Source organism: Poromitra crassiceps (assembly GCF_964638095.1).
Source record: "Poromitra crassiceps genome assembly, chromosome: 30".
Lineage (NCBI taxonomy): Eukaryota > Metazoa > Chordata > Actinopteri > Beryciformes > Melamphaidae > Poromitra > Poromitra crassiceps.
Window position 1 is genome coordinate 12,594,363 of NC_139652.1, and position 12,500 is coordinate 12,606,862.

The 12,500-nt window shown below is 44.8% G+C and overlaps 1 protein-coding gene across 1 annotated transcript in view; it reads right to left on the minus strand.

The window, feature by feature from the left end:
- Positions 1–12,500, minus strand: part of LOC310800402 (A disintegrin and metalloproteinase with thrombospondin motifs 20) — a gene marked incomplete at both ends in the record, with an annotated part of 84,764 nt that overhangs the window by 28,345 nt on the left and 43,919 nt on the right. Inside the window, 2 exons of the mRNA XM_083663001.1 lie at positions 5,914–6,018; positions 7,246–7,387. Of these exons, the coding sequence (XP_083519127.1) occupies positions 5,914–6,018; positions 7,246–7,387 (247 nt within the window). The remainder of the gene's footprint in view (positions 1–5,913; positions 6,019–7,245; positions 7,388–12,500) is intronic.

The window sequence follows — 12,500 nt, forward strand, 5'->3', positions numbered from 1 at the left end:
AAACTTTTTTTTCCCATTTTGGGGACGCCTCTCTCGCCCACTTTTTTGGGTGCTGCCCTCATTTCCCCCCGATGTGATCACAACTCCGATTCCTAACTAGCAAAAAAGAGACAGACGGAGAAGGTGACAGACAAACCAGCCATTTGCCAAATGTCTCCAGAAGACATGATTAGGAGAGATGACATTTCCCATGTAAAGTTTTGGAATGACACGGCAGACCCTGGGTCTAATGATAGGCTGGTTATAGGAGTCTTTAGAGGGGGAAACTCTGCTGGTTACTAAGCTATAAGACAATACCTGCTGCTATTTCCCCCTATACAGAGGCCATTCGTTAATCCTTCCAGATCCGACGTCTCTCCCCCCTCCGGGCCCTGCAGACACCTCAGAGGCAGGATCCCCGACCCCGGACCCTGTAAACCCCCCCGGACCAGAACCTCATGACTTGTGGCAGGAAGAGAGAGAGAGGGATCCAGAGGTATTAAGAAGGGGTCATGAGGAGAAAGATGTGAGAGTGATGGATAAGGCCGATTATCAAAATGTCTCTGGAAGGAGAGCAGAGGAAACAAGACAGAAGTAAGAGAAAGGCAGAGAAATAGATCAACAGAGAGAGGAATAAATATAAAGAGACGGAATAGAATGAAGCTGCCTTTGCATTCAGGTTTTGCTTCAATTGTAAGCAAACGTTTGAAAAGTCGACAATCATAAAAGTCCAATCAGGCGCGTATACTGTACATTAACGGTTGTTCTGTTAAGCCAACTTGCCACAAGAGAAGAATTCATTATTACGTCATGTAATCTGCTGGTGGCTGTATTTCTTTCTTTCTGGCGGATGATTAAATATTACAGCTAATATCACAGGAGAAATGCACATTCTTTGCCATATATGTGGGAAACGAGACGCACCAAAGAGTTGTGGGAGTCACCGTGCAATAGGGGTGGGAATCGTGGAGTAACTCACGATACGATATGGTCACGATACTTGGCCCTCGATAACGATATTATCACGATACAGCGATTCTGCGATAATCGATATATTGGAAGAAATTTTACCTACGATACATCACGATATCTGTGTAACTGAAGAGAAAAAAATACCCCTAAAAGGCAAGAAGCAGGTATTATGTATTTATTAGCAGAATTGACATGAACTCTCTCAGAGTTCACTCACTCACTCATACCATTTTCGATACCACGGAGGAAAAGTTACACATTGTCTTTTTATTATTATTATTAAAACAAGAAAACCTATATAACCTACCTACCTATATAATTTCTAAAAGTAGATATTAATGATCAAACATTTCCATTCATGTAGCCTACAGTAATAAAGGTCAACTTGAAACTATGTTTCAACTACCACACACAGCATAATATTTTAGCCTGTTTATAAAAATAAAAAAAACATATCGATACTTGGTGCCAGTGTATCGATAACGTATCGCAAGTGGAAATATCGCGATACCGTGAGTATCGATATTTTGTCCCACCCCTACCGTGCAAAAGGCATTTAGGCACTTTGGGTGCAACAGTAGGATCCAGAACAACATTTGATCTGATGCAGGATTCTCGGCCCGTTTGGGTCGGTCGCGTCGCACCAGACCGGACAAGCCGCCCGCTGTGCAGGACACACGGTTCAGCGGACCGCTTATTCATAAAAAAAACGTTTACATCTCGCCTTTTGGGCTGGCAAAAACCCACCTCAAATGAGTATAATAAAAAGCTAAATGGATTTTAAAATTTCCGCCGTTTCCATCAACCGTTTCTAACGCGACACTTCAAAATGCGCATCGAAATACGTCGATGGAAACGCGACGAGTGTGAAGAAGAGAAAGGCGACGAGTCGGCCGACGCTCAGACCCGCTGAGCGTGAGGATGAGCCACACAAACGCACGGACGGCGCAGAAAGCTCTGTGGCTTGTTGTGTTGCCACATAAAAGAGGTTCTGTGCGGGCAGGTGAGCTTCAGGTGAGCGGCAGGGTCCCCCTCTCTTTCAACTGGCTCTACATCAAACAGAGCCAGGCCTGGAGATGACATCGGGCCCTCAGCACCACAAACAAAGGTGGTGCCCCTACACACACACACACACACACGCATGCACGCACACACACCACACACACAGACACACACGCACGCACGCACGCACGCACACACACACACACACACACACACGCACGCACGCACGCATGCACACACACACACACTCACACACACACACACACACACACACACACACATGCACACACACGCACACACAGACACACACACACACACACACACACACACACACACAGACACACACACACACACACACACACACACACACACAGAGACACACACACACAGAGGGAAAAGGAAGAAAAACGATCCTCCTAATTGATGCCTTCAAGTTCACGAAAAATGTCTCCAATAGATAGAATGTAAACACATTCATATAAAGCTGAGGTATTCTATTGTATTGTATTGTATTGTATTGTATTGTATTGTACTGTATTGTATTGTATTGTATTGTATTGTATTCAAGTCGGATCGAATTGGGTTTAGGTTCTGTAGCTTATTAAAGCTAAATCACTTGCCGTAACCAAAATAACAGCGTCTCTCCTCCAGCTTTTCTCCCACACTGGCTGGGAGCGGTATGGGAGCTGCTATCCCAGGACCATTTACCCTCTTCTAGTCCGGTTGTTGTAGTTGGATTAAGATGTTAGCCATTCCCTGTTAACCTCTCTTCACTAGAGCGGCGTTGATCCCGGCGGGGACCTAACATGGTGAGGAAGAGGGGATGGAGCCAGCTGAAGGGATAGAAGGCTTACACGGGCCCACACTGCAAAACACTCCTTGAGGCCAGAAGGTTACGGGAGGGGGGGGAGAGAATCTCCCCCCTCTCTCTCTCTCATGCATGTTCCGAATGCTAAACACCAGTCCGGCGTATCTCCCGTCCCACTGTACCTCCTCCTAGCTCTCCTCTCCTCCTCCTCCTCCTCCTCCTCCTCTTCCTCTCCTCCCTCCTCCTGCTCTGATGTGTGGAACCACCGATGTGAGCTCTTTTGTGTGTAGCGAGCGCTGGCCGGCCTCGGCGCTGGGCTCCGTTACGGCCCTGACCACTGACCCACTCACCCGCCTTTTAAAGAGGTTTTAGGGTCACGGGTTCACAACAAGGTGACTCAACTGTGAACGGCGGGCGGCGTCCTCTTTCAAAGGGCCCCACATCTTCACCTTCCCCTCTCCAGACTCTCTCTCTCTCTCTCTCTCTCTCTCTCTCTCTGTTCTCTCTCTGCCTCTCTCTCTCTGTCTCTCTCTCTCTCTCTCTGTCTCTCTCTGTTCTCTCTCTGCCTCTCTCGGCACCCCCTCCCCTCCGGCGCGTCCCCCCTCCCTGTATCCTCCTCAGCAAGTGTCGGGCAAGTGACTTTCAAAATGTAATATACTACATATTGCTAGTTACTTTCATTTGAAAGTAATACGTTACTTTACAATATGACTTGTCTGCGTAGAGTTATGCCTACCCCACACTACAGGATAATTTGCAAGATTATGGCCAAGATTCCCCCCTCCCGATTTTCTCGGGGGTGCTCCCGATTTGAAGCGCGTCGGGCAGATAATCTTCCCAAATGATCCTGTAGTGTGTGGGGTTCAAAGATTCACAATCGGGAAGACTGCCTCTTCCCGATTGTGAATCGGCCATATCTAACATGTTAGATATTTACAACCCGACAGGCGATTGCATCTTGAGCAGAGAGCCAGTAGTAGCTTCCATTAGTTTTTCGCAAAATAAACTGGTCCGCGTCCACCCGCAGCCCCGCACAGAAACAAAGAACGAGGAAATTGTCATTGAGGTGAAATACCCGTGCGTCTTTGAACGGGACGGAAAACTAATGCTATACTGCAAAGCATGTAGCCTACAACAAGCGCTTAGGTATCATAGCTTCCCGCATCGGCGAGTGTCCGCACGAAAAGTGAGTCAAAATTACTCAGCAGACGCGCCCCTCCACAAGGCACCTACAGACGGTTTTCGCCTGGCCGTGCACAGTAGGCCTACACCCCGAATGGACGTGGCTGTCCGCGCAAATATTAGTTAAACAAATCCTTTCAGTGCAAATGCGTTATAAAAACAAAAAATAAGATTTGTTTAGAAAACGAAATGACACAAATGTATTATTATTATTATTATTATTATTATTATTATTATTATTATCATTATTACTACTACACCCGGTGCGCACACTGAATAGGCATTTTAAAAGTTAACGTCGAGCCCTGCTTCCAATGTGAATCTTCGGCATAATCTTCTAGTGTGTGGGGTTGCGTTTGAACAGACGCGATTGTGTGTGTGTCCCAAGATTGAAATGTTAAAAAATCGGCTCTCTCTGTCCTGTAGTGTGTGGGCTCTCAAGATTTTTATAATCTTCAAGGATTTGAAAATCCTGTAGTGTGGGGTAGGCATAACTCGTTACTTATTACACTACTTTTGCATTACTTTTAGCAAAATAACAGCAGTAGTAGAATGACATCGCCGGCCCGGAACCATCCCGAAAAATAATTTCAACCGTCTTGAAGTCAGTGTAAACAATCCAAAATTCTAAATGCGATTGTTTTTCCTTTGTTATTGTCATCTATAGTGGTTATTTGCATGAAAACACACAGTTTGATTAGGAAATGATTGTATATTTTTTAAATGTGTGCTTTGATTTAATAAAATGTAACTCAATTTGTAACTTGAGTTACTTGACAAAGTAACTGGTATAATATTACTGAAATCCTATAAGTAATAAGTTATATTACTGAGTTACTGCTAAAAGTAATATATTACATGTAATCTGTTACTTTTGTAATGAGTTACCCCCCCCCCCCCCCCCCCCCAACACTGACCCTCAGTGGCCGAGCCGCCGTCTAATTAGCATAGCATCCCAGAGCGAGCGGAACATGAAGGCTAATGGGGGTTGGGGCCCCCCGCAACAAGAGCGAGGCTAAAGCTTCAGGTTTCTGACCGGGGCCATCACCTGACCACATTTACATGGGCAGAGAGTAATGCATGGTAAGTTATTCCTTTCTCTTGGCAGAGGAAGTGCACTATAGAAGGAGGAAGGCATGGGGATTCAAAGGACCGCACGGGGAGGTTGGGCCTGTGTCAATAACGTGTTTTGTCTACATACCAATGAGCCCGGCGGTAACCTCACTGACGCTGATTAGAGAGAGGAAAAGGAAACGCACGCGCAGCGTAGACGCACGTCGAACTGAAACAATTATTTAAATCGAACCCATATTTGTAACTCGATCCGGTCCAATAGTAGCTTGCAGTCATTCTTAGCATTTTTCTTAACGCTGCCTTTGAGTACCAGATGTGTTATGTAGACACACAAACTTCACCGGCGTTCCAACTGACATGAGGGTGAGTAGGCAATGACAAAATAATATTTTTTTTCGCCATTTGGTAGACACCAAGTATGAGTATGAGTTTAGCATAGATACAGTCGGTCTGTAGGGGAACGCCCACAAAATGTTACTACGGCTGGCGTGCAAGTTGGGTAAAAAAAAAACCATATATCTCAATGGGCTGACTCATCAAAGGACGGTGCTGCGGCTCTACACTACAGGATTGGGGATTCTAGAGCAGGTACATACAGTTAGACGTCTGTTCAGATGTGCGTTTACTGCGGTGGTTGAAATCACCGATCCTGTCTGCCTGGGCTGGGCTAGCAGCTAAATGCTAACTATGCTGAATGGTGGAGAAAAACGGGAGGATTTACCCCCACCCTGACCACGCCCCCCGCCAGCTACCCCGGCGTCTATGACGAGACATTGACTGTATCTAATTGGTCCCACTGGGAATAAGACTTCTATAATCTACCCAGTGATGAGCAACACAATGCAACTGTTCACTACATCGACGACACTGGATCATTTCTTAGATTTACGACTTACCATTCCGTGGCCACAGTCCGTCCCATCGGCCGGTGGCATATGCTGTGTGCGACACCCTTTATGGTCCCCCTCTGCACTGGTGCACCACAGCCTCTTGCACTGTTTCTGTGGAAAATGAACGCATCAAATAACGTGACACCACGCACTGTACAAAAAGCTCACCACATCATCCCCCACCTTAAAGAAAATCATTTTATAGATCTCCCATGTTAACACGATACTGTAATTTATGGTGAAATGAGAGTGCAGCCGACTTTATGGACAGTGCAGTAAAGCAGAAAACCAGACACCAACTTTCATATCCAGCGGGCAGCTGGAACTAGTGGGGGGAGATTAGGCACACTTTACTTTGAAAATCTGTAGCTAGCAGCCACAGGAAGATGAACTCACTAAACCCTTTTCACGGGGGCCATTTTGTTCCAACCTCCAATCATGGAAGTTGGAAACCCTCATTAGTGTTTTGCTTGCACCTGTGTTTACCCTGCCTTTTTGACACAAAATGGCCCCCGTGAAAAGGGTCTACAGAGAGCATGAGTGGCGGGGGAGTCATTTTCTCCGCAGCCTCTCAAACTGTCAGGGCGAAGACGTCGTTGAACATCCTCAAAGGCTTTTGTTCAAGCTGAACCGAGCTAATTGTCTTGTAAAATGTCCCCGAGCTGTCGCTCATCCAGGCTCGCAGATTGGAAACAGCAGACGACGTTGTTGTGCGTATGACTTCACCGTGCAAAGCCTCATCATAGAGGAGAGACACCTAAGAGATATGCATGACGCCATGCGATATAAGGCAGCGTTTGAGATGTGGTTACAGTGATATGAGTCATATGAGACGTCTAAACACCTTGCTTTAGAAGGTGTCAAGTGCCGCAGAAACATCTAGCCCAGATGGTACAAAGAAAGCTGTGGAACCACACGCCGTGTCAAAACCCTGAATGAAGGTTAGCTACGATTCGAGTTCAACTGAGGTTTTCGAAATTACTTTGAATTCCCAATCAAGAAATGCTTCAAAAATATTTAGAAAACGCGTGTGCATGTATTTAAACAGCCTGCACAGGAAATTTTGCAGATTCAATTCTTTCCATTCTAAATTCTAATACAGAGCTTTCAAACCACCACGGGCTGTGCAACTAAGTGAATCCAGTTTCATCCCTTTTACAGTATTCAGAAGTCCTGTATGGCCAACTGCCCTGCTCAAATTCCTGAAGGGTTCATACAAACGCTTACTGTATCTGAGCGGGGTCGAAGAGAACCATCTCAACTCTACTTCCACCTGGAGGCTTAATTCTCCGCTATTTGCAATGTGGTTTTGCTCGCTTTGATGGCGGGCCAACTTACCATGTAAGGGCAAACTTGGGAGCCGGGTCCAAACATCAGTTCACATTGTCTGTTGGCGTTGTAGATCTGACCGGGGAGGAGGGTGGGCAGCTCGTACGTCCTGCCGACCGGCTCGTCCAGCAGGCACTCTCCATAGCCGGTGCTAAATAACATAAGAGTGTGTACAGTAAGTGAAAAGGAAAGTGGAAAACCATACAGGTGTGTGCGCACAAACAGACACGTGCACTAGGGCATTTCACGACTAGTGAATTTTACTAGTCGACTAGTCGTCCCTAAAGGTAGTCGACTAGCCGTTTTTTTTTTTTTTTTTTTTTATTAAGAAAGAACATGAGGTATTTACACGACATACATGGACTATCATATCCCATATCCCCCACAAAGAACATCAAAACACAACAAGAAAATTGCATAAGATACACAATAATCCAAGAACAAACAAGACTATTGGACAAACAACCAAACCAAAACAATGCATTCAGCTCCTATCCTGATAAGCCTAATGACACTGGGGTAAAAAGTTCTTAAAGTCAAACTCTGTATGTGGTTGCCATATTTTGGGGATGTCTAAGAATCTGCCTTTGCTCTTGTCGTAAATGTTATCCAACGTATGGTAGCTTGAGAGTTCATTCCACCAGTGAACTACAGCTGGGGGATTGGATGCTTTCCAATTTAAAGCTATGCATTTCCTAGCTGCCAACAGGGCAAGATCTATGTATTTACTTTGAATGCATTGTTTTTGTTTGGTTGTTTGTCCAATAGTCTTGTTTGTTCTTGGATTATTGTGTATCTTATGCAGTTTTCTTGTTGTGTTTTGATGTTCTTTGTGGGGGATATGGGATATGGGATATGATAGTCCATGTATGTCGTGTAAATACCTCATGTTCTTTCTTAAAGATTAAAAAAATAATAATAATCATTTAAACGACTAAGCAGTGTCGACTAGTGGTTTTACTAGTCGACTAGTCTGTGAATGCCCTAACGTGCACACAATGCACATATACACAATGTGCATTCTCACACACATAGGCACAAGAATCTAGTGTTTTCTAGCCCTTCGTAATCATAAAAGTACCTGTGTGTGGAGTATCAACATACATGGATGTCATCTATTTCATAAGAGCAAAGTAAACCTCTCTATGTCACTGTCTATGGGCGATCATCCTCAGATGGGTATATTTTGCGCTGTGGGTGGTCTGTAAAGTTAGCGAACACTGAGACCTGTTATAGTAAACGCTGCCGCTATGAAACTGGAGTCAGGCGGCGTCAATCATAGACTGAATAAAGCCGCGTTTTCACACAGACTGAAAAGGATCCGAGTAAAAAGGCGGACCGCATTTTTTGATCCGAGGTGTAATTTCTCCGCGCTGAAAGTAAACAAGATCATTTTGGATTTGATTCAGTCACACATACTAAATCCAGTGTTGGGCAAGTTACTTTCAAAATGTAATATACTACATATTACTAGTTACTTTCATTTGAAAGTAATAAGTTACTTTACAATATTACTTTCTGTGTAGAGTAACTCGTTACTTATTACACTACTTTTGCATTACTTTTACCAAAACAACAGCAGCAGCAGAATGACATCGCCGCCCCGGAACCATCCCAAAAAAAAAATTCAACCGCCTTGAAGTCAGTGTAAACAATCCAAAATTCTAAATGTTATTCTTTTCCTTTGTTATTGTCATCTATAGTGGTTATTTGCATAAAAACACACAGTTTGATTAGGAAATGATTGTATCCTTTTTTAAATATTTGCTTTGATTTAATAAAATGTAACTCAATTTGTAACTTGAGTTACTTGACAAAGTAACTGGTATAATATTACTGAAATCCTATAAGTAATAAGTTATATTACTGAGTTACTGCTAAAAGTAATATATTACATGTAATATGTTACTTTTGTAATGAGTTACCCCCAACACTGACTAAATCAGGGCCAGCAGCAACATGGCTGCTATAATGACAGACTGTGTGTGTGTCAGCCACACCCCGAACCTCCGACACAGTAACAGAGACAAACAAAAGCACAGCTGGACTCGATGTATATACGCCAATAGCCCCGAATCGCCAGACTTCACAGTTGTGAAAAGGTCCCGAAAGCCTCGTCAAACACAGTAATCCTCCGCCTCAAAGGATTCCTTCCTTTTCTTGTTGACTTTTCAAACAGGAAAAAAAAAAGGGCTGGATCATGAGACACTCTGACAAATTTGCTCCTGGACGGAGGAGCTGCTAAAACACCTGCTCCATACAGCGCCAGCTGATGTGACAAGGCCAATAATTACACAGGATTATCCTGAGTTACCATCACGTTGTCCCCCCCCCCCCAGCTCCCCTCCCCCCCCTCCCCTCCCCTTTCATTTCAACTCATCATGTAAGAGACCTTCTTGTTTCTACAAAAAAAGGCTCATGAGTGCCAGCGGTGGTCGGTTAGGGGAATGACGGTGTAAGACACAATAAACCAGCAGTGGAAGATAACTGTCGATGAAAGAGCTATGAACGAGCCTGTCAGGGAATCATAAAGACAGTCCCATATTATTAGAGTGTCTTTCACCAGTTGGTCATCTGTCTAATCGGTGTCCAAGAACCTAATGGGAGTATTATTAAAACCAGGACAGACAGACAGACAGATGGACAGACAGACAGACGGACGGACGGACAGACAGACAGACAGACAGACAGACAGAGTGGTCAATGTGGTCATTTTTTGAATAGACCCCTGCTCTTTCTTTCTTTTTCTTCTTTAGAAGATCAGCTGTGTGGAGACAAGAAGACAACTACTCCAACTCCCCTCTCGCAGCACAGGAGATTCCACACCTGGCAGCCATTGGGAGACTTTTTGAAAAGCGAGTTTATTTAGAAAATGATAGATCGTCGTTAACTGTCGTACGTTTGTCACGAAGCTCCGCAATAATAGATTCCATGACTGGGTTTCCCCCTAAAGCTGATAACACCAAGAGTCTACTACTCATGTATTAGATTTATGATTTAAAGCTAATAGCGCCAAGGGGCTACTCATGTATCAGACTCATGATTTGTGCAGAGGATTAATTGACTGTATATCTCCAGAGGGTTGCACCACTGTGTGTAGCAACGCTGTCATGTCACAGTTTTGTCCCTGACAGCATGTACCAATTACTGAGCATCCAGATATCAAAGAACGTAATGACACATATCAAAGAACATAATGACATATATAGCTTCGGGGGTGAATTCTACCCGACATGTGCACGCATCCATCTTGATTTTATCAAGTCAAAATGGGCAGAATAAAAAAAAAAGGCAGAAAAAAAACATGCATTTTAGAGAAGAGAGAAGAGATTTCACATGGGAATGTTTAAAGGGGGCGGGGCCATATACTTTGCTGTTTGTGCGGTTAGGCTAATTTGTGAAGTGTGGGGTCTAGGCAACGCAATGGAAAATGATAGGGCTTGCCCACTACTAACGATTATGTGGTTTCAACACCCGGGCGTACACAATAATTAGTGGGTGGCAACAGTCACAGATTTGCATTTTATTATTTTTTTTATATTCGGGGTTCTTCTGAGGCTTAAATCAGCTGGCAGGGAGCCAGGCGTGGGAATGAATGGTTGCTTTATGTCGGCGGTGTCGACGCGTAATGACACCGCACAAACACTAGGACGCTTTTCAGCGGCTCTCAGGTGTGGGACTTCAGTTCACGTTTATTACAGCGATAGTGAGATGAGGGGAGGGGGAGGAGGAGGAGGGGGAGGGGGGTCTCCATCGTTAAAGTGAGGGGGGGAGAGCGGGGTAGGTTGGAGCGCCCTCCAGGGAGAACGGGGCAGTCAAAACACTGACGTACTTGACCAGGTCAGCCCCCAGTGAGAAGGAGCGCTGGTTTGAATCAATGCTGCTCATTGTTGGCTGGAGGACAGACTTCAAAAGCAGTTGGGGCTACAACTCCTCTCGAGAGCTTTTCCCACCGCCGCGGCTCGCACAACTGAACCTGCTGCTCTCCTGGCTTCATACATGCTCTGTTTAGAAATAGCTCCTATGTTTAACCATGGGCCATTCCTCGGGACACACAGAAGATGCAGCTGACAGATACACTGACGTTTACCTCGCGCTCGTACTTTCAGTAGCGGCGTCCAAAAAAAGTTTGATTCATGTAAGAAGTGCGATTCTCATCTTCCACGATTCCGAATCGATTCACAACTCCCAAGAATCGATTATTTTTTTCAATTTTTTGTATTACTTCAACTTATTTCTCTTGAAGTCACTGAGATAACTGAGAAATACTAAAGACATGAAAAAGCATGAATAAATGTTACCTTTTGACTTAGGTTTGCCTTTGTGTGTACTGTGTTTACATTATTGCAATCGGTTAATAAACCTTAAAAAAAAAACATAATCTTATACACTTTATTCTGCTTTCGTGCCATAATTTGCTACACCGCCTTTCACACAGCATACTGGAGAAGATCCTGAAATCCGCCTATGTAGCTACTGAATCGGGAATCGTTTTGAATCGAAAATCGATTTTGTGAACCCCAGGAATCGGAATCGAATCGAATCGTGAGACTACCCAAAGATTCACACCCCTAACTTTCAGCAGGACAGACAATCAGCCAAATACATCCGACCAGAACAGCTGACACGGGCCATCCCAAATAATAAAGAGATTCATGTCCTTAGCTGAATGTTCCAACCGCTCAAAAGTTGAGCTCATCTCTGCCTGGAAACTATGGGAATAACCTTAAAGCCCTATAGGAGGCGTCGCCAAGCACTGGCTGTCCCAAGATGCATCTGGTCAACAAGGCGGCTCTTTATGGCGCATCCACAATCAACAGAGGAGGGGAGGCGAAGATCAACGGGTCATGTCCAGGGAAGATCTAATTATAAGTGACATTTCCCCCAACTTACAGGGAAGCCCTTCACCGGGGTCGGTTGGCCACGGCGCTGACCGAGCCGTTGCCCCGCGTTACGGGTTTCTGGCGCTGAAAGCACGCCTGTTTGTCCAGCAGCATCTCGAGAGCTCGGTTCTGGCTGAGTGGCGAGACAGCAGAGAGGGGCGAAGAGACGATCAATCGCTCGGGTCAAGCCGAGGGAGACCCCCGGATTCAAACAGGAAATAGTGTCTCAACACCAGGCAATAACAACTCAACACAGTTTACATGCTGCTGATCTATCTACTCAGCAGTCTGACAGAGGTAGCAGCGGGTTCGTTTAGTTTGGTTACGTTACTAAAAGACAAAATGCACAATGAAAAAACGTGGATGTGGGAATACTGAAGA